Genomic DNA, 25,442 nt, shown 5'->3' with positions numbered 1-25,442 from the left:
TGAGCGCCCGCCTGTCCCAGATTGCCCGAATCATTGTGGGTGCACGCTGCGGGCCTTGACCACCAATACTTGTGGTCTCTGGGAGTCCACCTGTCTTCGAGAAGCTGCGTGCTGTGTCCCCTTTCAACGACAGGTATGTGGTGCGCAACGGGTCGAGTAGGCCTCGGCCCTGAACTCAGCCAGTGTCATGCTTGGGTGAATACGTTATTGTCTTGTTGAGTCTTTACCGGTTGACGCGAATTGTAGTTGTTGAAACGCTTTTAGAATTTTGAGTTAAACAGTTAGATAAAGATATTATTTTTCTATACCTACCGGAGTTGTGTCCTTTTGTGGCGTCATTGCTACCTTATTGTACGTGATCATAGAAGCTTTACACACTGCCTCTGAGATAGGACTAACTGCTCGTGCTACGTTACCACAGGGTTGAGCAGGGGTTGTCAAAGAGGGTAGCCCACTTGCCCTGACTTAGGAAGAAGGGTCCCTATTTGGACAGTGACGTCAGCTATTGCCAACTAGAGACCCCCATTTCTAACAGTCAGTAAAAAATGTTCTTAAGAATTCTCCAACCTCACCAGATGATGCCAAACGTCTCTTGCCAGGACTTCTCTTCTAAACGTGACATCATCTAAGTTTATTAGGCACCTACAAGCATATGACCAAAGGCAACATTTTGTATTGTCTTTATAAAGGTCTGCTATGCCATGGCCGAGAAAGGCCAGCAAAGAGCAATGGCTGCTTCCATGGCTCTTTCTTAGAGAGGCGTCTCAGTTTCTAATAACTGCCGGGCAGCTATATGCTCATCCTGGCAAGCTTTAGGCAAGCCATATTGACTCACATCTCAGGCATGTTGTGACTGGTACTTTGCCCAAACTTTGTTGCATGACTTACTAGCTTTATCAGCGCTATATTGAGACTCATCCAAAAGGTATGGAATCCACAGAAAGACATATCCACCAGAAGAACAAATTGCTTAGCTTCTATAATGTTATTCCTGGTGGATACATAATCCTGGTGAATGCTCACCGCCCACTCTCCTCCTCAATGAGATTGTGCTGTGACTAATAAAATCCCAAGATATACAAATCTGTTATGTCAAGTATTGCTATCTGGGCTCTCTTGGATTCTCTCTGCACTCCTTGTTGAGGAACAGAAAAGATATTCTGCATTTGGCATCAGCACACCAGTTGGCAGACACCTAATATACTCTAGTGATGTCCTTTCCGGAAGCAAAGTCATTTCTGGAGCCATTTCTTGCCACCTGACGTCCTTGAAGTGTCACTGGTGCGAAAACAGATTCCCTGACCACACTGAAGCCTCAAAGGAGTATTCATAAGGTAAGAAATCTGTGGTAAAATGATATGTCCACCTGAAATATCGTTACTGAAGATAAATTACTTTTTCTTCTTGGTCTTTGTGGTGGACCAGTGTTGTTACTTGTGGCATATGTGTATATTTACTGCTGTAAATTTTCAAATACCAGACTTTGAATCCAAGTTTTATAGTCTGATAAACTATTTGTTTTACTTTACAGAAGTGGAAGGTAGCTGGGTCTCTACTGATGCTGCTATGTCTCCTGCTGGTGGTGACCTAGAGGACTTGAGCCCTGAAGGATTGGTGTTTTCCATTAAGCACATTCAGGAGGACCTCTCCCACACTCAAAGAGACCGAGTAAGTATAAAGCTTTATCTCACTTCTGATGGATTCATCTTCCACAGATTGCTTACCTTAATAAGTATCCTTCTTGGTTTTCAACTGGTCCGGAAAAGCTTTTCCCCATCAAAAATTCTCCAGCACTGCCATCTGCGGGTCATGTAACATCACATAACATGTGTATTTGTAAAGCGCACATTCACCCGGAGGCATCTTGGTGCTGAATAACAGATGCTTATTGTTACCCAACTCAATGGTACTGCCAGGTGTCCCATGCAGCTTCAACTGTGACTTCCCCTTCATGCCTTCCGGCTGGCTATACTGACAATGTTCAGGATAGATTTTCTACCCTTGGGTTCTGGTGATTCCTTCAGCTCTTACACTGTGTCTCCATGGGCTTTGACCTTGGGCCTAAGAAGTCATCAGGGCCTGTCAAGGTGCTGTCACTGTTCAATTTGAGGCTCCTTCTTCATCAACGCAGACCTCTACCTTGGAGCCGACTACAATGCAGTGAGAAAAAAAGAGAAAGTTAAGGTGACTTAATGATGTTCCCTTGGAAGTGCACCTTCCTTGAGCTCAGAGATTTACCCAGATGGAGGAGGAGTTCAGGCTCCAACTCCGATGCCTTCACAATACCTGATAAGGACTATGAATGCACAGAGAATAATGATTCACAGAAGGATAACCTTCCTCCGACTATATTTTTGATTCTGAAGTGTAGGAGCTAACTTTGCCCTCTTTTGAGGCAAAGTCTAATATTTTGAGTGAGACACTGCAACCCTCCTGCTCAGTTGTGGAACCATTTTGTCCATTTAGTGAGGCCTTTTAGGATCATAAAATGTGTTCTTGGGGCTACCCCTTAGGTGCCCAGCAGGCCACTGATAGATTGCCAGATGCCATAACTGTGCTTTGTGTAACTCCCACTTTTTGTCCTCTCACCCATCTCCGGTTGAGTGACAGGGCCAATGTCCAATGTCCTTCCCAAAGCAAAATCCTAATATGTTTCCGCATCCAGCACTGTCCAATAAAGTGTAAGAGAAAGCGGTCTCATTAGGCTAAAAAGTCTTCGCTTATGGCAGCCTTGCATTTCGCACTGCTAATGCTACCTGACTCCGATCTGATAAGCTCAAACCTTGTAGGAATTGGAGAACATCACACCGACCAGCTTGCAAGACTACCTGATAAAGCAGTTTACAAGCTTAGTCAATAACAGATGAGACTCCCAGTGAGACAATTCGACTAACAATGTGGAAGATTTGTGACTATTCCATGGCAATATGGCCCATGCAGAGACCACATGCTTAGCCTGTCCAGACACCCCAGCAGCTACAGCCCTCCTTTTGGGGCAGGGTTAGATGTGGGGGCGTCATCAACTGAAAATAGCCTCTGCCATCCTCTGTCTGCACTGCTGCCTCAAAATTGGGCTCCCATGCTCTTTCCTTCTCCTCACAATGGCCTCTTCCAGTTGAGGGGGGAGGGGTGGCTCTCATTTTTCCAGCATTTGGGAGACAGTCACAACTTATCACCGGGATATCCATCTAATCTGCAAGGGCTATGCCCCTTTCCCTACTCTCCATCAGGACCGCCCTCCTTCGACCATGAGATGCTGTCTGTACACTCCTACGTTTTGGTGACAAAAGTCCTTGCGTTGCTTAACAAAGGGGTCATGGAGATGATGCCTCTGGAAAAAGTGGCCCAGGATTCGATTCAGTTTACTGATTGGTCCCAAAGAAGCACAGTGGTCTGAAACCCATCCAAGATCTTTCCTTCTGAACTTGTTTATTCGGGAGAGCACGTTCAAAATGTTGTCCCTCTAAGTTATCAGTCCTGAATGCGGGAGGTTGATTTGTGTGTCCCCTGTTGTCATATCCCAGTTCTCTCTGCCCACTGAGCGTTCTTGATGGGATCCTGCACCAGATTTCTACTGTTCAAACGGATGACTGACCCACATATCTTTTTGAAAATGTTGGCAGTTATGGCCCTTCACTTTGATGATCAGAAATCCATGTAAATGCAGCGACCCTGTTGCTGGTCAGGAATACCCTTCAGTGAATGAGGACTCTTTTCCTCAGCTTGGACTTTACCATCAATGGCCACAATTCCCACCTTTCTGCCAAGCAGAGACTAACCATTATAGGGATGGTACTGGACATGACCCGCATGAGGGCTTTTCTTCATCCGAGAATTTGTGATATTTATACAATGATTCTGAGGCTTCTGACTCAACTTCGAATCCCAGTTCGAAAGGCTTCTGTCTTTTTGGCATCATGGCCTTGTGTCTTCTTCTAGTTCCATTTGGTGGATGAGGAGCCTCCAGTGGTGCCTTAGGAAACTGCAATATCTGCACTGGAGCTGAGGGGCTTGCTTGATGCAGGAGCCAGTCAGTTAATGCGGGTCTACATAGGTGAATGAGCCCCTTCAACCTTTTGAGTGATCAGTCTTTCAACCCTACAGAAGCATAGCCTACTGTCATCATAATTGCCTCTTCGCTGAGTTGTCCTTATGGGCGACGTGACTGCTCCTGTGACCTTGCCCAGAGTCATTGCAGTGCCTGCACATAAATAGACTTGAGTTTCAGTGGTTCTTGTAATGAGGCCATTTCTTCCTTTCAACTCCTGGAGCAACATTCTTTATTATATGTACACACATGGTATAGAGTTGTGGACCCTCTATTACAGTGATACTCAAAGTATGGCCCAGGAGCTGCATTTGGCCCTTCTCACCTTTACATGCGGTCCCCTGGTCAGTAGCAGCACTGGGCTGCTGTTTGTTCTGCTCAGGACTAACATTAAAAAAATGCTAAATAAATGTGCAATCATTTATTTAAAAGTTAATTGAAGTTAAAGAAAGGAAGTAAATAAGGAGTCCTGCACCGCCAAACTTTAGAAACACCTTTTTTAAAGACATCTTGTATTAAATGTGTAAAAGTATGTTCCATCTTTTTACAATTCAAAAAGTGCATTTCTTTAGCATGCAGAACCATTTCAACTTTAGCACATCAGATTAAAAGTGAAAATTTTCAAACATTAATTTAGAAACTTTCATTCTTCCCCCCTCCCTGACAACAATGCCAGTAGTGAACTTAGAGGCAAGTCAGGTGTTATGTGAACCTTTTTGGTGACCTGTGTTTCTATTATACATCAGCATTATAGTTTATTAAATCCAGCACAGAAGGTTTTGTAACAGATCACGAGGTCATGTATGTGATAATGAACAAAAAGGAGGTAGAGTGAAATAAAACAATTGCCTAGGATCACTCAATTTGTTTGAGTAGAGAAGCCAGGATTAATCCCAACATTTTGTTTCACATTGTGCAATTCAGACACTAGATGTACATGCTTCGTTGCCACTACACCCACCATGCCACAATCCCCCCGCCCCCTTTCACCCTACTCCCCGAAGGCCACACAGCTGGCATCAGTGCGGCCCTCGATCACATCACAGACCAAACTTTGTGGACCCTGGTAAAATGTTTGCAAATACCCGTGCTCTATTTGGAGGCAATTGGCAAACCTTTGGGGAATCTTCCTGGTATCAGCTAATCTCGTAGGCTCTCTTTGTTTGAGGGCACATGCCACTGGAGGGCCATGCGGAGAACTGCACCCTGAAGTGACAATTTGATCTTCTCCAGATTGGCTTTCCATTTGTGGATTTCTTCACCTTTGCCCAGAACAGAAAGTGTCCTCTGTTTTGTGCCATAAACTTCAACCTGAAGGCATCTCCCAGTGAACCTTCTGGAGGGAAATGGTCTCCAGGCCTGCTGTGCAGGTTTCCCTGTCTGTCAAAAGTATTGTGGAAGGTGCAGGAGTATCCAGCACAGCTGATTCTGATGTCTTCAGACTAGCGCAGAAGATCTGGTAAGCTGATCTGTTGCTGTTCAGCACTTGCCCACCCCTTCCTTACCCGTGTGGAACTCTTTTTGCAACAGGGTGGCTGGATCCTCCAACCAAATCCACAAACACTACGGATGTGGAAATTGAGGAGGGCCAGTTAGAGAACTTTTGTCTTCTTGATGAGATTGCTGACGTCCTCTTGTCAGCCAGGAACAGCACTTTTTCTTTCAGTCATGCCAGTCGGAGTACTTCAGCCTCTTTAAATCTAACCTTTCTGTTGTTTTGTGATCTACACTGCCATTTGCTCAGCAGAGCCTGGCGATGGCTACAGGGTGGCCATCTGTTCCTTCCTGCCTTTGTTTGTCTTCTGCTCAATATTTCCTGTTTAAATCGCCAATAGGTGCATTGAAAAGAAGATTTGCTTTTGTTTTCTCCCACTCTGATAATTGTTCTTCAGTGGGACTACAAACTTGAGTTGCCCTTCTCGATGATGTACCTATTTGAGTCCATGCACAGAAGCCCGGGGCACTTAACCTGAAAACAGTTTTGGTGGTGATAACTACACCCTGTAGGGTCAGCGAACTTCAAGCCCTTTTGCAGGTTTCTACCCAAATAAGTTGACACTTTGCAGCTATTCATTCTTTATACCCAGGGTGGTGCCTGCATTTAGACCAGTCGATAGCCTTCCATCTTCTTTTCCTTTTTCCACATCCATCCAAGGAGGAAGAGTGACTACATACATTGTACCTCAGTTGGGTTGTTTGCTCCTACATTGAGTGCCCGCTGCAGGACAGAACACATGATTAGCTCTTTGTGGGCTTGACCGGAACTAAGATGGGCAAGGCAGTGACCAAATACCTTCTTTTGAGTTGGGTCATTCTCAGTATAGCGACCTGCTTTGACCTGGCCAAGTATGACCCTCTGGAGGTCATCCGTTTACTATCTACTAAGCCATTGCTGCCTCCAGTATCCTTAATAGTGGCATTATAGAAGCTGATAAATGTAGAGCAAACACAAGATAATCTTGCCTTACGTACCAGACATCCAGCCACAGTTACTTTTGCCAAGCTGTGTTGCATGACTTCCTTGGGTAGCTGCCACTACTCACATCCACCTGCAGGGAGGAATTGGTTTAGAACTCCTGTTTAAGGAGAGGAATCTGCGGAAAGGTCTGTCCGTCAGAAGGAATAGGTATTTTTGGTAGTACTATTTCTCACCTCTGAAATCTCCACAGGTCCTAGACTTGGGCAGGACAGCTCTTTAGTAGCTCCCATGAATTAATTAATTGTGTGTCTTGTAAAGCGCACTGCTACCCGCACCGCAGGCCTCGTAGCGTTATAGACCGCTGGGGAACCCGTCCTGGCTTTCCCTGTGAGATAGTCCCTCCTGGGAGTCTCCAAGGTGAAACCAGGCATCCCCGGCGTTTTTGAGGGGCCGTCGTGGAGATGAGGCAAGCTTAATGCCCAGAGTTGCCGAGTGTGATCCCTGATTAGAGTAGGCACCGAGGTGAGAATTATCAAGTCCGCTGATCCTGGTCCAAGACCCTGCCGCGTCGGGAATCGAACCCTGGTCCCAGGCCGTTCTCTGCTCTCGGGTCTGCCGCCTCTAACCAGTGAGCCACACCACTCACTGAGCCAGCAGGTAGCACTGTCTGCCTCTGTCATAACTCCATTCCATCTACTGCTGCAACAGCATGACAGGCATTTGGCACCACCCCTGTGAAACTGACATCTGTTCCTCTTTTTCCATACTCTGCAGCTTGGTTCTGGAGCTTTTCTCCTAGTATTTTTCAGTATTTTACTGAATTACATAAATATTTCTGTGACTGTTTACAGGGATGTCTCCCCCTAAAATGACCAGGTTTATGCCGTACCATACTTACAGGTAGGAGGTATCAGTCAAGGACCCTTAACAATGTTTTGGATGTTTAACAATGTCAGTCTTTGGTCCCTGCTGTCTGATGTATCCAAAGACTACTAGGGGGCAGAAGCCAAGCCCTATGTAAGTGAGCACGTGAAAGGGGTCAGTCCTATTTCAAGTTGTTAGGTCGTCCAGGCCAACTTTTGTCATTTTTGGGTCTATGCAGGATGAAGTTAAAAAAGACAAGTCTAAACACAAAAATTAGAAGTCATAGTGAGTTTCATGCCCCCCGGCACTCATGAGAAGTCATGTAGATGGCGATCCAAAGGCCCTTCTCAGCTACTTCTGATTCTGAGTCTCTCCCGGCTTTGTAGCCGATGTGCCCCGAGTTTCCAGGGCCAATTAGCCCATCAAGTAGTGTAGGAAAGTGGCCGCTTTTGACATGATCACCCCACATTTTACAAACATAAAGGAGTTGATGGACGGAGCGCTGAAACTATTCAGACACTCACCCCAGTCATTTATCATTTCATTTCAAATAACTTTATTTCGATTCCACAAAGAAATCATAAAAGTATACATCAATATAAAAAACACAAACTGCAATAAAACCACGGTACATATTTACATAATTCTGGTTTTCAAAAACATTCAATATCGGTTTCTAATAACAAGAGCTGATCTAATAAAACTCAGTACAGCATTACAAATGTTTGGAGTTGACAAAGATAATAAATATTCATATCCTTCTTTATAATAGCATGATCCAAAGGATAGTAGTAATGGTCTAATAAAGGTGTTTCTTGGGACCTTATACAAAGCGCAAAAAAGAATAAGGTGCAGAGTGTTTTGCGAGACCTTATCATTACAGGGGCAACAAGGTAGCTTCTCACACCACCCCCCCTGCTTTGGAAATGCAAAAAGGAAGTGTAGAGTACTAAGGCGAAACCTTGTCAAGTAGAAACGCCATTACGTATTCATAATATATGATAAATAAAAGGGTCGCACTAGTTTGCCCCTGACACGTAATACATATTCACTATTCCTTAAGGAACCCAGTTTAGAACTATAGGCATTTTTAATAGTTGACTTAGCATCCTTATTGATCATGCCAGGGTTTGCAAACATGTTGCCTAGCCCAATCTTATAAAGGGTATCTCTAACATATCGAAGCCATGGAATTTCCCTATAGTGCTCAAGTTTAAGGCAATCTTGTAAGATATCTTTTGTCAATTTCAATTCCTCAGATTGCCAAACTTTAGACCATAATACTAGTGGAGCTACGTGTATAATGTCACTTGCAAACTCAATACCAACCTCCCCATGGCAAAAAATGTTTGACGTACCCGATGGGACAGATAGGAGACGTTTTATAAATTTATTCTCCATAATCTGCAACTTTTCACAATTTTGTGACCCCCAGACTCCAGCGCCAAAAGTCATAGCAGAGACACATTTAGCTTTATACAGGGATATTATTTCTGCTATACGTCGTTGTCCTAATTTACTGGCAAAGCGAAAAAGAGCTTCAATTGATTGTGTAACCTTTTGAACCCGAGCTAATATCAAAGGTTCCCAGTTCAATTTTTTATTAAAAAGGTTACCCAAGTAATTAAAGTTGTCAACTTTCTCTATAATTGAATCCCTCACCATGTACTTGCAGATTTTAACACTTTTCGGACCACAAGTCATGGCAAAAGATTTAGTAAAATTGACCCCAAGATCTAAATTTCCCATAAACATATCAAAAGCATTCAGGCAAATCTGCATGCTATTGGGAGTAAGGGTCATTAAGACAGTGTCATCTGCATATGACAACATTGGAATTCTTTTGCCATTGATCTGAGGAAAATCATCACCGGTTTCTAACAGAAAACTTTCTAGTCCGTTAGTATAAACCAGAAATAAAAAGGGAGCTAAAATACATCCCTGGCGGACACCTTCAGTAGATAATATAGGTCTAGTTTTCTCTCCCCCAGGGCCATATCTAATTCTCACCATTGTGGCGGCGTGGAGCCTGCGGAGCAAAGTAACCAAAGGCTCCTCAAACCCCATAGACTCCATCATCCGCCATAACTTACCCCTACATACCGTGTCACTCACCCCAGTCATAGATCTGGTTTGAATCCATCATCAATCTTTAGCTCACTTCGCCACCTCAGTTCAAACGCAACTATATGCAAATCAGTCTTGACCCTGTGCCTCATGGGAACAGTCCAGCCTGAACTGCCAAGCCAGGTCTTCCCTGAACCGGAAACAAGCATCCTGGGCCTTGTTTCGGGGTAACACCCCTAATCAGCCAGGCTAGCTTGTATCCAGTGGCAAAGTGAGCCATGTCTGGGCATACCCTGCCAACTTAGGGCGACACAGCAAACACATGGAGATTTTGCACCAAACCCCCTGCTCTATAGAGCTGTATGATGTGTACACAAGCCTTATCGTATATGCCTCAACCAGCAAGGTCAATCCTAACTCTTTTTCAAATACACCTCCAGCCAGGGAGTCCAAGAAGATTGAGGCATTAGACAAGAGCATGTGTTCTTCTGCCATCTTAGAATTGCTATCTGTTAATGCTGTTGGTTTGATGGGTCGCTGCGCACATACCCATGGGACATGGCCAGCAAGTTCTTACCGGCAGTACCGGAAGACCTTAGAGCCTCTTTGTCTCAGACGATTCATGATGGACAGGGCACAGCCAAATATTTGGAGGTCTGGATACTAATGATTGCCTGTGGAGTACAGCCAGTACTAGTTTCATACTTTGTTGTCATACATGGTTGCATTCAACAGGATTTTTCAGCGATGTGCAGGCGTCCCTCCTGGATATGTCCATTTTCAGAGGTTGGGCATACCTGTTTTCTCATACCACAACAACTGGCTTTTGAATGCGGCCTCACCTCAGTCAGTCATGGGCCACCTCCAAAATTGTTGCGGATCACTGTCAACAAGCCAAAGTTCAACCTGACTCCTTCGCAGAGGCTTGCAGTGGTGCCTGTTTAAAAGCAATTGGTCGAGTGTCCCCTCTCTCGTCCAAATCCAGAGGTTACTGTGATGGACACTTATGTGCTAGGCTGGGGGGGGACATTTGGGTTGGGTGGAGTGGTGAGTTCAGGGGCCTCTGGTTTCCAGCCGTGGGCCAGCTCTATATCATCTGTTGGCTTTTAAGGTCTTCAGTCTGGCTTGGAAGACCATCCAACCGTCTTTAAGGAAGAGGCTAGTCTAGGTTCTCATGGATAACTTCACCACCCTCTGGTACTACAACAAACAGGGAAGAGTGGGATTCTGGGACCTTTGTCAGAAGCTCTGCGCATTTGGGGGTAGCTGGAATGTCATGGCATTTTTCTGATAGCAAACCACATGGCAGGGTCCCTGAATGCCTAAACCTACAAACTAAGTGTGAGAAGTTGGCCCGATATGCAACGTTCGCTATTCTAGCGACCGCTATGTATCGTTCCAACGACCCTTATGGTGTTTGGTTGTAAGTCAACCTATAGACCAGCTATCCTAGTAGCGTGGATACGAGCAGTCTAAGGCTAAAGACTCGAGAGGGCGTGTTAAGCCAGCTGTTTACCACACATGTACCCCTTGAACACCCAGTGAAAGGACACCACACAAGTGCTATGAAAATAAACAGTATATTTATTAAGAATCACAACAGCCCTGTACTCTTTATGAGGACAGGGTACTTAGCACAAACCAAATCTCTTTAGCAAATACTTTAAGTGCACAGTTAAAACAAGTGTCCGAGGACACGGAAAGGTTAAGGCAAGTCGGAAGCGAGGAACTCGGGACCCTAGAGTAAGGAGGCTATGCAGGCACTGAAATGCCGAGTTACCTAGCCACGAGGGCTGCGGCTGCACAAGTCTTACAGGCGTCGGGGTCTTCGCTGACGAGCCAGGAGCCGGAAGAAAAGGAGTTGCTGGCCGGCGACCAGTGCTGAATAGTTCGTAGAGATCCAAGCCTGGATCGGAGATTGATGAAACCTGAAAGCAGAGGGGACCAAGTTCGTACTACTAGCCAGTAGTCAGAGGGTACCAGGAAGGCACCGGTTGGCCGTCACCTCGACCAGGTGAGTGGGCGACGCTAGGCTCTGCAGTCTCACGGACCAGGAGGCGTTGTCGGCGACCACGGTGGAGGTGCGAGCTGTCCCACGACGGATGTCGCTGTCGGCGTCTTGAGTGGACCTGGAGGGTCCGGGGTGCTTCTCGAAAAGATGGAAGCAAGGGCCAGTCTGGAGCAACCAGACCGGCAGTGATGATTCTCGGATGTCGCCACAGAAGGGCACAAGCCAGCGGCTAGTGACCAGGCGACGTGCTGAGCTGCGAGCAGAAGGGCCCCACGCAGATCGTGGAGATGCTGGGGGACTGCACTTCGGAGCTGGAGCGGCTCAGGGTCGGGGCTTCTCGGACCCCAGAGCACTCACCAGAGAGTTACCTCGATGGTCGTGCTGGGTTTAAGAGCGTGCAGGTTCTGATGATGGCCGGTCCCTCGAGGTCTCGTCGCACCCACAGATCACAGCTGAGCTGATGACGTGGGTAGAGGTCAGAGGTGCCAGGGAAGCCGGTTCTCGTCGAGCTGGGCCGTCGGATTCCTTGAGGAAGGACTTACAGCAAACCGCAGAGTTCTTAGATGGTGCCCGCTGATGCAGGGTGACTACTCCTTAGCCACAAGGGAGAAATCTTGAGAAGAGTCTTGAAGTCCTTTCGTAGAAAGTATTCTTGATTCAAAGATGATCTAATTTGGAAGGGTCCCCGCTCCGGCCTTTATCCTAAAGAAAGGGGTGGGTACATGACTAGGTCCTGCCCTAAGGGTGGGACCAGGAAGGGGGGTAGTTACACCCCTCTCGCCTGCCGGACTTTCCCCAGGCCAGGGCTGTCGCCCCTGGAACTGGTTCTAACCGGCAGATGCGTAGTGAGCACCGGGGTTCCACTCCGCAGTCACCTTCTCGCAAAAGCCCTACCTACCCAGAATACACAAACCCTGTCTGGGACGGTGCGAACACCGCCCTCGACAGGAAACCCTTTGTCCAAGTGCTCCTCGCTGGAAGGACTCCCAGCAGCAGGAGGTCAGACTCGTGTCTGTGGTGGCAGCGTCCATTTTGTGGAGCTGAGGCTTTCGTTAACTTTAACCGGGGTTCACAGTTACGTACATGTCGTGTCCCTCTAGAAGGGCGGAATGCTAACCTCGTCGCCAGAGTTGGTGAGAGGGCAGCATCCCGATTCGTATGACACCTTACTCGACATGTCTTGATAACGCGACACCGAAGTTACCGATGTGGCACGCGTTATCATGGAACAGCCATTGGGTCTTTTCTCCGCAAGCTGCAACCGGCTCGGCTCGGGCCAGAACACAGTTCACGCGAGCCCATGCACTCTGCCTTCAGGATTGTCAAGGCCTGCCATAGGAGTGACTGATAGGGACTCGGGTGTCCATTGTATGGTTAGATATAGAGCTACTATATCTACAGCAAAGGGTGATTACACGACTTCGCCCCAGCTGTCATGCAGCCAGTTGTGTCAAATTTAGGAGGCCAGCCAGGGGTGGCATAATACATGCTGCAGCCCCTGGCGGCCCTGGGTACACCTATGCCCTGAGTTACAGGGTCTGATAAGGTGGCCCAGTACCAATTGGTAAATGCACCTAGGGTACATGTTGTAATTTAGAAAGAGAACAGCCAGGCTGTGGGTCTGATTGGCAGGCCCACAGCCAGAGAAAGTCGTAAACCAGTGAAACAAAAGCAAAAAATCTGGGTGATCATAGGATTGCAGACCCTACTCTCCTACACTAAGTAAACCCAAACCTTTTGTAATGCCACAGTTGGACCGTCGCTTGGTCTTGACGTTTTTCATATGACGTTTCCTTTTAGCTGATGCGCTGCTGCTTGTTGCATCTCCTAACTTTTAAGGCCATCTTCCTCATTGCGATTACGTCAGCTCATGGCATGAGTGTACTTCAGGCACTTTCAATGCAACCACCCAATACCACCTTTTTCCTGGACAAGTTGGTGTTAAGAACTCTGGCGGCATTCTAGCCAAAATCTGTGACTCCTTTCTAAGTTTTGAATCCATCACTCTGCCTGTGTTTTATGCTCCCCCCTCATCCTCCGAAAGCGGAGGAGACGCTTTGCCATCAAAGTGATAATCAACTTTTTGTAGGTTCTCCAGAGCAAGAAACAGACCGTTGTGCAGAAGAGTTCCCTGTCACAGTAGATCGTCCTCTGCATTAAGAACATCTACACACTGGCCAAGAACCTATCCCTTGGAATTTCACCCAGAAAACTCGTTTCCCCGGGGCTAATGTGCCACCACCATGTTGGCTCGTGCAGTGTCTGCCCTTGACGTCTGCCAGGTTGCAATGTGTATGTAGGTGCATACATTTACACAACACTACTGCATTTATTTATAGCCAGGTCCAGCTGGAAGGACCTTTCGCCCTCCAAGCCTTGAAAGATTTGGTCTGAGTCCACTCTAATGACCCTAAATTTGGAGAGGTACTGCTTTGAAATCTATTCTATGGTGAAGAACCTACAGTTAGAAATGTTCATCAGAAGAACAAGTTGCCTTTGGTAACGTTTATTCTGGTGGATACTCTACCTAACCGAAGATTCCTCCCTGTCCTCCCAATTCTCTGTTGTATTGAGTGGTCTCATGTAACATTTGAAAAGGTCCCAAGCCAGTGCTTAGCACATTGGTATCAACAATTGTTCACGCCTGGGTCTTTGGGCGCAGAAATGGAAAAAGGCAAGAAACTAACATCTGCACACATGGGTGATGGTCATTGCTCTCTGGGTTCCTCTCTGTCACGTTTTATGTTCTCTGGTGCTTGTCCTGTTCATAGGCAGTGTCGCAGCTTAACTTCATAGAGCCATTTGGCGTGCTCAAGCCACATTGTTGGGTAAAAGCTTGTACGGAGCAGTCTTAAGCATGGAATAATAATTTTTAAAGTTATAATCTGCATGAAAGATTGTTTTCTCCAGAAGTATTGTTACCGAAGGTAAGTATCTTTTTGTTTTATTCTTAGGCTTAATTCTGAGCCATAAAGTGCAGCACTTTCGGTGACCCGTCCATTGCTATAGTGAAAGGAGAATTTATTCCCATTCCGTTTCCCCCACTCTTTCTCCACTCCTCCCCAACACAGACACATACACGCAAGAGCAATACATTAGGACCAACCCTTACAAAATGTTAGCCTTGTGCTCCCTGACCCTTTCTCTCAACATCAGTGTGTCCCAGCCCTGAAGTGGCATCATCTGCCTGGGTTAAGAAGATCGCTGTTTTTTTGTGCCTCCATATTTCAGGACGATCTTCATAATGAAGTGCAGAAGATCCATCAGCAGCTGAGTGAGATCGATGGTGAGCGTGGCAGATTGACTACAAGAGTACAGGAACTACAGGGGTGTCTCGACCAGAGCCAGGAAGGTAAACGTAATGACAAAGGGTTGTAGAGAAATTGGGGGGAGGGGAATATTTTATGTTTGCATTTTGTCTGTACTGTGTTTTTATATTCATTTCAGCCTACATGATATACCATTTTTTTCCAGAAATTCATCCCCATCCTTAATATACTTGACTCGCATTCTCTCTCTCTCTCCATATAACTGTCTGACCAATCTCCTCGCTCATAAACTCAGAGAAACCCCAATTCCTGTTTTTCTTTAATGTCTAGGCTCCAAGTACTTCCTGCATTATTAAGAGACAGCTCGCCAACAACTTTCTGAAAACAGACTGAAAGAGTACAAGCCTCTTTTTCCCTCTGTTAACGCCTTTCATGGCACTTAACCAAGGCCTTCATATTTCAATGCAGACATGCAATGATTATCACAGCAAATATGTTTCTTACACACTCATTGCTTAGCGAGAGGGCGGTTGTGTTGTCCGCTAGAAATCGGTGTTGAAATCGTACAAAGATATAATCTAGGTTTTAGTTAACAACTAATTCTGTTTTATGTATGGCGATGGTGCATACAAATCATATTGTTAGAAAGTCTTGTTTAAGGGAACTCACAATGGCTTTCTGAATCTCTTGCTTTGTTGGACACACCTCACTGGTGCAGATGGAAGGGGAGCATTCTGTGAGGGCAAAGGCCAGGGTTTGTTGGAACAGCTTGCAGGAGTTAGAGTGCTGGTGGTGTGGGTGATTGCAGATCACAAATGGTTTCTCTGATCTTGATGACCTGCAGAGGAGTCTTCTGTGTACTTGTCATCACTTTGGGGATGCTGTCTCTCTGGTAAAGCTCAGATTGGGTCACAAAACTTCACAGCGGTGAACAGCCGCAACTCAAGGTGCAACCTTCTGAGTGACATACCGGCCATAGTCTATGTTGGATCACAATGGTGGTAGGCCACCTCACGAAGGTCCTCTCACAGGGTCACATGCGCCTGCATTCCTGCAATGTGCAGGTTCTCCCAACAGTGAGGAGTTGCTCCTCCCCTATCAGCCTCATGCCTGCAGTATGTGTTGGATGGACTGATCGGGTTTTCTGCTTCCCATCAAGCGGGCCCTAGATCATTGTCTGCATTCTAAGTCTACCTTAGCAGCACTGAGCACCTCACTGCATAAGTGCACTCAGGATCTCAAGTTCTAGGACAGACAAGGAGGTTCTTAGCACAAAAAGCAGTCAGTGCTCTTCAGCAGAGACATTTGCCGCGATCTTAGCGATTAGTCCTAAGTTTTTGAAGAAAGGCCTGGTCTCTACATGGATTTGCCAACGTTCTTCATGTCAAAGGGGTAATGCTTAATATAAGAGAAGGGCTTGCTCATATCCAGTCCTGGGAACAGTTGGCATTTACAGTGTTCTAATTAAGTTAAAGTTCACTTAAAAATGTGTGGGGACCAATCCTTGAAGAGTGCTTTTCTCTTTCAGGTAGTTGCATCGCTATGATAACTATTTGGCATTTGAATTGTCACTCTGTTTCTTGTGTATTGCAGATATATAGTTCCTCCCTACAGCGCAAACCACAGCATTTGGTGGCACTACACCAACCCGTCTTTTTCTGTGTATTGTGAGCCATTTAGCCAAGCTACCAGGCTAAATTCTTTGTCCATTTGTTGCTGTCTCTCAGATAACACGTTGGCCTCCAGGAACTGGCTCGTCGTTTCAGCCACAGGACAAATGGTTGTTCCTGGGAATGAGTACTGGAAGCTTAGTAGGGCACTTCTTTTTAAAATGAATTCCAGAAGATTGAAGGAATCCAACGGAGCAGTGCTGGGGGAATGCAGGAATGGGGAAACAGCAATCTCTCAGTGAGGGGTTCTAATTATGACCACCTAGGCAGAACCGGAAGGTCAGCCACCTGTTGAAGTAAACGGCATATACCCCCTTGCTCGACTCTGCTACCAGCCACTGTTTGCGTAGTCATTGCCTGAGCATTGGAATGGTAAGTCATCCACGATAAAAGGTATTCCACTTTGAGCCCACACCAAAACCCTTGCATGTCCCTGCACTCTGCTAGTGAACAAATGCCAAACTCCTATACAGCACTCATTTGGGACTCTTGATACAGGTCGTCTTCAGCAGAAGCATATGGTGTTTGACAGAACATTGAAATGAGGAGCAGGTTGTCATATGGACACTCCGCCTTAGACGGTAGACGTTCAACCCTGAAACCCCACTAAAGGATCAGATATTTGCTTCTGATTAATAGTATTGTAAAAACCACTTTATCATTCTGGTCCTTTTGTCTCAGGGGCTCACTCCACTGCCTGGCGGTTGATACCCGGGTCCATATTGTACATTGTGTCTTGGGGGCGCTACTAATATGTGCGCCCATGGCACAATGGTGTTACAGAGGAGGGCTGCAGACATTTGTGTGCCCGCTTCTGTAATTCTGATAGCGCTGGCGCCCATGATGTGGCAGTGCTATCATAAGAGAGTGTTCGCTCATGTGCATGGGGATGTGGCCCCATGAAAGTCAGGGAATCATTTTGCCTTTGCGCCCGCGTCACATTATGGGCGATGGCGCAGAAGCAAACATGCATTTAGGTGGCGTACTGAAAGTGCGCCACAAAAAAGTAGCACACATTCAGTGCGCCTTCTAAAGGCAGTCCTCATCGGAGAAGAAAGGGTGTCCCAGACATCCCTCTGCAGGTGAGTGCAGTCACTCACTGCAACAGCCTGTAAGGGGATCTCTCACCCCTCGTGAAAGTGCGGTCGGGTTGTCATCTGCACTGTGAAACGCAAAGCAGCTTTTAAACAGCTGCTCCATATTTCACTTGAATGTGCTTCCTCTAGGGCAATGTGAGTCTGTGGCTGCCCTGGGGGCAGCACATTCTTTGTAATACAACGCACTGTCCCTATTTGTGCCCGGCACACTTTTGGGAACGGGGAAAGTGTGCAGTATTCCTAATACTTCCCCAGGTATCTCTCCTTAAAATACCTGTGAGCTTTCTCCCATGATTGTCGTGATGTACCAAAAGATTGTTCTCACACTGTAGCCAGCTCCAATTGACTACCTTTGCAATTGATATCATGGACACCCTCACTAAAGGAGTTGCCGACAGGTTGGTACATCATATTATTGGGCTTCCAAGGAAAGTTCTTTTTGACAGTTCTTCCTCATTTCAACATGAGCACCACAAGGTTGGGCTGATATCATCAAAGACTGAAGCTCCGATGCCTCAGAAAGAGTAAGTCTCACTGGGAGTCTTACCCATCATTGTTTGTGGGGAAAAAGAGGCTTACTCTGCAATGTACCAACTAGAAAATTACCCAAAGCTCTAGAAAGCCACATCCTTTACGCTTCTTGAAGCCCTTCAGTGCACTTCACTGGTTCCTTTTGTTGACCATTATTAAGGCTCACCAAATAAAACTTTAGCATTTTTTTTTAAATGTGTTTTAATTGATTTTACAGAACAGTGAGCCAAACATTATGAGGCAATCAAAGGACATGTAATCACGCGGCATAGTATTATACGTTTGCAACCATTGTAAGCCAATATACATCAACAGTGTCTGGCATCCATAAGTGTCCTCAAATGGCTGCACATAATGGGCTAATATCAATAAAGTAAGTCTCCAGCGGTATGCTAATACAGCTCGTCCTCAGCATTCTTGTGATAACATAAGTTAAGCGAAACGGTTGATCATTTGTTAAAGCGGACAGGATACAGTGCCATTAAAACATCTGAACAGAAAACAGTTACCCAACCTCCCTCCCTCCCTTCCCCCCCCCGTGCTCAGCCCTCAATATCCAACAGTAGCATTTGTATATCAGCCATATCCACAGGTGTGTGTTTCTCGGTTCCAAAGTCTGTCGTAGGTGAACTGCGCAATGCTCCTAACTCACACAGTATGGCACACGGATAATGTGAGGTGCCCAAGTGTCCTGTATTCTCGGATCAGACCCATACGTGACAAATCCAACATATTCTAGTAGGACAAAATATCTATCACAGCGTATTCCTCTAGCATTGCATACCAGCATATAACGTTAGCCTTATTGGCTTCTAGGGTATGACCTTCAGACTTGCTGAAGCCATGTGCTAGGTGGATGAGCAGGTGGTGAACTCCAGGCCCCTTACTGAAGGTTCCTGTGAGTAATTCTTTCCTGCCATAAACAACACCCTTCCTGAGGGACATCTCAGATAACAGGCCCAATCAGGTTTTCCGCTGGGTTTTTTACCAAAGAAACAAAAAGGGAGTGAAGGCGTAGTGTCCAAACGTGGCGCTGGAGGTGGACACGTCTTCCTCTAGAAACATTTTTTAAAACACAGAGATCCACCTTAAGATAGATGTCAGAATAAAGTAATCACATGTCATGTGTGTTTCCTATAATGGTTGGAAGTATATACTGTTTGAATAAATACCCCTCACACACCAAAAGGGCCACACTGTACACCAGTGGAAGAAACTTAATGGCAAGCACAAGACAACAGTTTCTGACATCTTCGGCAGTTCATTGTTCACCTGATCACCTCTCCACCTACCCTTTCTGCTTGGTGATGGTGCCCTTGAAGACGGTCAAAATGAAAAGGAACAGGAGTGAAACCCATAGACCAGGCTGGGACTGGATATAAAGTATATATAGGAAACAATGTCCCACTAGGTATCAGTAGCAGAGACAGTTAGAAAATTGCATACAATACGTATTACAAAGAAAAAAACGGGTGGCAGGAGAGGTTGAGGTCTGTTACTGGAAGTGGAAGCTCCAGAGTCTGATTCTTCTGCTGAAGTGTTGGACGAGTCCGAAAAGGTAATTCTTTGGTTGTTCCGGAATCTACCCCAGTTGCGTGTCATAGGTGGGTTATATGGGGTATTGAAGAACTCCTCATTTAGGTAAGGATACGTGTTTTCTACTTTGTAAAATTTGATGTCCTTTTGTATTTTATTGACTTTTTTGTTGGTTTCAAAGGTGTTGAAGGTTTCAATCGTTTTATGGATTTTGTCCAGGAGGCTTTTGGCATCAGCTAGTGAGTCGTCAGCTGCGATGAGTTTCTCCAATTCGTCAATCTCTTGTAGTTCCAGGGGGCTATGTTCTATGGCGGTATCGATTCCTAGAACCATCCAATGACGTGAGCATGTGGTGGCAAGGTGGCTAAAACTGGTTCTGAATTTTGGATCTTGGGTGAAAATAGCAGGGGTGTTCCTTATTTGTAGGCCTACTGGTATGACACCCGATCTCAAGTAATCAGTAAGCATACGCGCATGGAGGTCCGTAATTGCATGTGCCCCACCACCGCCAACACTGTTAGATCCTTTGATTAATCTGGCTTTCTTTCATCGTGAACGGCCCGATCACCCGGCTCACACTCGTGCCCTTATTTAAGCCACCGTTCTTCCATACCCGATCTCCTGAACTCATTTGTTTCCCCATGCAGCACTCCTAAATCATCGTCAACCCTGTCCTGAAGAGGATCCCAAATCATAGAGGATCGAAACGCCGTCGACAAACACAGTGCGATTTCACGGCGCACTATCAATAGGCTCATAACTGTGCCGAATTTGAACATTTTAATTTTGTAGACTCAATGTGAAGCCTATGTTTGATTGCTTTTTATCACTTTGCGCCGACCACGCTGTTCACCACGTTCACTTGCGTCGTCACCTTCACTTTGTTATCACCTTGTCACCAAGTGCCATTTGGGTTGCTCCATGAATATCTTTCATGTACAGTGCTGCTTTCTAACTGTGCTTCCCATTTCCATGAAAATTGGTGATTAATAACCTTTTCACAAATGTACTGAGACTCCTTGTGTTCCTTCTTTGTAATACGTATTGTATGCAATTTTCTAACTGTCTCTGCTACTGATACCTAGTGGGACATTGTCTCCTATATATACTTGAAGACGGTCAGCCGTCCAGTGTTTGTTATTGTGCACTGCTGGAAAGGAGGTAAGTTCCTAGACTTAATTTGCAAACCGATAGATCAAAATACCTTCATACACCCAGAACAGGAAAAAACGCAGATGCCTATGAGCTAACCGCAGTATGTGGATGGAGATAGTAAAATTCAATGAACCATCTTCTTTCTTTGTTTCCTAAACATTAAAAGGGCGTTCTCGATGACAAAGGTTTACAGTGTGTCTATGCTGAGACATTCTGCGAATACACAGGATTTTTCAGTGCAGGGATGTCATTGAATTCTTTGGTATTTTTGCAGGCATATTGCATTCCTCCTACATTGTAGAGCAAGCTGAGAACAATGTATTAACCTTTATTTTTTAAGGAAAAAACTATTAATTTTCCACTGATTGTTTCAGGCAGGAGTTGTGACTTATAAGGCTTTGCAGCAGGCTACCAGTAGCAGATGCTGCTAAATGCCTTGGACATTAGAAAGACATTCATTTATTCCCTCAGACGACTGACTAGAAGACAGCTGTTAATTATTTACTCTATAATTGCTCTCAGTGTGCAGGTCAAGCCTCTTGCAGCACTTAAGGCCAGGTGGGTGGGCAGATTCATGGAATTCTATTTGATATGGGAAGGCGTGTCCTCAGATTGATGCCTCTTGCTGAAAGCAAGAAAAAGGTACAGTCAGTTGTTTTATATAGGTGTTGTACTCCACCAACTCTAGGACAGATTCTGAAAGAGAACAGTTTTTGTAGGAGGACCTGCAAATATTTTTACTCCCAATAATTACCGCTTTCACAAATTGAGACTAGTCGTGTTTTTTAAAAACCCAATAAAATATGTTTAATAAAAAAAGAGACTGGTCGTGTTTTACAATATTATTATTTTGTAACTTATTTTTTTATTTTTTTTTAAATGCCTCACGATCTTTATCTTTTTAGGATACCAGTCATAGATCATTGGATCTTTCATTTATTCACCTGAATGAACCGGTCTCTTTTGTCAGATTTGAAATCCCCAGTAACTTTAAAATAGCAGTAAACAGAGTTTTTAATGGCCATCATCAGTTGCACCACCATCTTGTCAGTTCTTATTCTGACCAGACTTTGACACCACATTATGATGATGGCAGTCTCTAGAGTGATTTGCAGGAGGCCTGTGGGCTGGATACTGCCCCGGATACAGTCTTTCGTTTGCTGAAGCTTTTTCTGCCCGTTCACAATGCTTTTTTCCTGTTCGCGAACGCTGTTTGCGTGCTGAGGAAGAAATGTCTTGCAAACACGCATTTTGAAAGTGCGAACATGCAAAAAATTACCCAAATTCTACGAGCGGAACAGAATTTACAGCCCAGGCCAAGTGTCCAGACACCAAAGAACGATGCCCAACTACTCTTATTGTTTTACAAGCTTCCACCAGAAAATGAATCCTAATGGATGCCCCACAACCTCTTCCCCCGTCTTTCCCCAGACAGAAAGTTGAAAAGGATTGAGCATTCAGGAAACTAATGTTCTCTTCAGTCAGCCTAGCCATGAGGTTGATCAATACCAGATGCTTATTAGGCTGTTCTATATTTAGCATACACAAGGGTACCCAATGATTTATAGGGACCTTGGGTAACTGCAGGTATAAGGAACAACCGCCCCTAAGCAGACCAAAACATATTTAATTGTTGTAATTTTTTAGTGGAACAAAAGCATACAGCAATTGCACAGTATGGTACATAGGCAAGAAGCACCAAGTAATACAATGCAGAGGAAGGAACAGGGGTCGAACAGGTGCTGTGCAGCAATACATATTTAATACTCTGGAAAAAAATCATTCCAAGAATACTTACTTGAATCTGTCATTTAAAATCATATATTTATTGAACAAGACATGCTATGGGGCACAAAACCTTTAATTGTAGGAAGTCATTTGTGCATAAATGTGTGACTCAGATTCTCAATGTTCCAAAGTCACAATTACAAACACTTAAACACTTCTGCACCCACAATCAATAATACATCATTGAAACCGGGTCAACGTGTTTTTGTCAGAAATCGTATCAATGAATATACAATTTGAAATGATTGCTTCAATTAGGTTTCCTGGGCATGATTTATATGGCTGTGCTTACGGGCCTTTGTTCCTTAAAACGACTATTAGGCTGTTATAAGCTTGCCCTCTCGGACACCTCCAGCAAGATCTTCTTAGCGGTCCCGAATGAGTTCAGGGCCTTGTGGGCTCAAACCTTTCAGGATGGTCAGGGTCCAGCCAAATAAATTATTCGCGCTGGCCTAGACACTACTGTTAGTTTGCAGTGATCAATCAGCGCTGGTGTTGTGGTTCATCTCCATGTGTGAGGTAAGATCCAAAGGCTTTTCTTGATATGTGTAGGCATCCCTCATGCTTATGGCTATTTATAGATCCTTGCTTTTTTTGCTAACAAGCTGACTCCTCCCGTGAGCACTTCAAGGAAAGACAGGCTTTGCCATGCTTTTTGGGCCTTCCGCTCCTGCTAGGCAATTCCCTAATCGGTTTCAGTCCTACGAAGGCTATTCCAGAGTTCCAGGGGTTTGTCACATAGCCAGGGCCAGGCTCCCCACCCACCCCACTTCAGTCACCTCAATCCCTTCGTGGTCAGGGATTGGTAATCAAGGAAGCAATATGCAGGTCACCAGAGGCACCCATCTGCCCAGTTCCCCGACCCTGTGTCATCAGCCTCCAAGCTCTTTAGCTTGCTCTTAGCAGCACACAACTTCCATGTGGGAAGAAAGATTAAATATTTTCTCCTAGGGTGGCAGTTGATGTTTATTTTGACCCACCATAGCATCCGCTCACATCAGAACTGGTCTTCAGAGGAGCACTTGTCAGTTTTGCTGCAGTAAGTGCAAGCTCTATTGTCCAAATGTGCTATTATAGGGGTGCCGGCCTCAGAGGTGGTCATGGGTTGTTACTCCTGCTATTTCTTTGTCAAAGAAGGTTAGAGACCTTTGTCCTATTTTAGATCTTCACCCACCCTCTAAATGTCTGTCTTCAGGAGGACAAATTCAAAAAGCTCACACTGGCCTAAGTTCCTTTTGACTGGATCCGGGCAGCATAGAGTGCAGGATGCATACTTTCTTGTACAGTCCCACAGATGTCACTTGCCATTCAAGGTCAGCCAGAAGAATTTTCAGTTTCCTGTGCTCCCCTTCTGCCTTACCTGCTCCCCTCATGTGTTCACAAAAGTGATGGTTGCCACCCATCTTCTGAGATTGGGGATAGCGGTTTTCTTCATCCTCGACAACTGCCTGTTGTTAAAGGCAGGGTCGTCACAGTGAGTTGTAGGCCACCTCCAGACAATGGCAAGCCTCCTCATAGGCCTTGTTTTGAGCCCTCAAAACAGATTTTTTGCAGGCCAAACTTACCAATGTTTTGTTTGTTTTGCCTTTGGCCTAGCAAGGTCTTGCCGTGTGCACTGATAAAGGGTTTTTATCATCTGTTTTGGCTTGTTTGTGATTCCCAGGTCAACTGTCCTTGTTTAAGTCACCTATTGTAATGCTGTTTGTTAAAGATTTGTAACATATATATTCTCTCCAAAACTGTTTGTGATTCCATACATGTGCACCCCTTCAAGCCAGTGCATAGCTGCTTGCTGCTTCTTCTGAATCTCAAAAAGGTCTTCCTCACTGGAATCACTTTATCTTGTTACGAGTGAGCTCCAGGCTCTGTCGATGCAACTGCCCTATATGGCATTTTCCCAGACAAATTAGTGTTTAGGACCAGTGTGGCTTTTTACCACAAAGTCGTAATTGCTTTTCACGTTTCAGCAATCTTTCACCCTCCCAACGTTCTTTGCTTTGCCTCACCCCTCAAAAGAGGAAGAGAGACTCAATCGGCAGAACCCTAAAATAGGCTTCATCATGTATATTGATCACACCAAAGAATATTGGGTGGACGATTAGCTTTTTGTGGGGTTCTCTGGTGCAAAGAAAAGTAAGGCAGCCTCCAGAAGAGCTGAGGGCCCATTCCACCATTCATATAGCCATTGTCTGACCTAGGGTGGTGTGGAGTACAAAAAAACGATGGATTTAGGCCCAGAGCTTTGTACTGGGGGGAATGTAAGACATTGTTCTGTAGTAGGGGATCTCTGTGTATAGTCATAATCTAGTGAATAGTCCCGCCCATGTGCGTGGACCATGGCAATCAAAAATAATCTCTTAAGTTGTCAAAATAATGCAGAAACTGCAAAGACACTTAAGAGAGAATTTAAAGACAAATAATGCAGCCTATATCCACAGGATACACTGTCCAGTACTTCAACTAGAAATTCCACCACAAATCACCACACACAGCACAGCCTGCTAGTTTCTACCATAGAGAAACCTGCCTCCCCCAGTCAAAGACTCAGGAATGATAGAGAGGAAGGTAGGGACAGACAAGCCCCATAGGCTGCCATTATGTGGCTTAAATAGGATACTGTGCCTTTAAGAGAACTTTCCAGAACTTCTCCCAGTATCCCAGAATGCATAGCAGGTCCCTCTACTTTCAGTTCTTTTTTCCGGCTCCTGCTTACAGGACCCTGGCATTGAGCTCTCCCTTTTTCAAGGGTTTATTGGAATTGTTTTTGCACTTTTGAATTCTAAAAGTGTTGCAGTTTATTTCTTGGTGTTCTCTTCTCACTTTTGTGCTGTTTTAGGTGTTTTGGGGCTCCGAAATGCCTGGCCTTTTTGTGAAGTGCCCAGCATGTGAGAGGAAGAAGGCCAAGAGTGATCCCCATGAGGTCTGCATCGTGTGCCTTCCAGAAGATCATGTCCCTGAGGATTGTGTAATCTGCCAGCAGCTTTCTG

At 45.3% G+C, this 25,442-nt stretch overlaps 1 protein-coding gene across 1 annotated transcript in view; it reads left to right on the top strand.

Moving 5' to 3' along the window:
* The window catches only part of LOC147706462 (uncharacterized), a 265,480-nt gene that overhangs the window by 175,982 nt on the left and 64,056 nt on the right, over positions 1-25,442 (top strand). The window contains exons 26-27 of the mRNA XM_086932975.1: positions 1,532-1,668; positions 14,641-14,761. Of these exons, the coding sequence (XP_086789101.1) occupies positions 1,532-1,668; positions 14,641-14,761 (258 nt within the window). The remainder of the gene's footprint in view (positions 1-1,531; positions 1,669-14,640; positions 14,762-25,442) is intronic.

This window comes from Lissotriton vulgaris, chromosome 7 (genome assembly GCF_964263255.1).
Source record: "Lissotriton vulgaris chromosome 7, aLisVul1.2, whole genome shotgun sequence".
Lineage (NCBI taxonomy): Eukaryota > Metazoa > Chordata > Amphibia > Caudata > Salamandridae > Lissotriton > Lissotriton vulgaris.
This window is presented reverse-complemented; position numbering and strand designations above follow the sequence as displayed.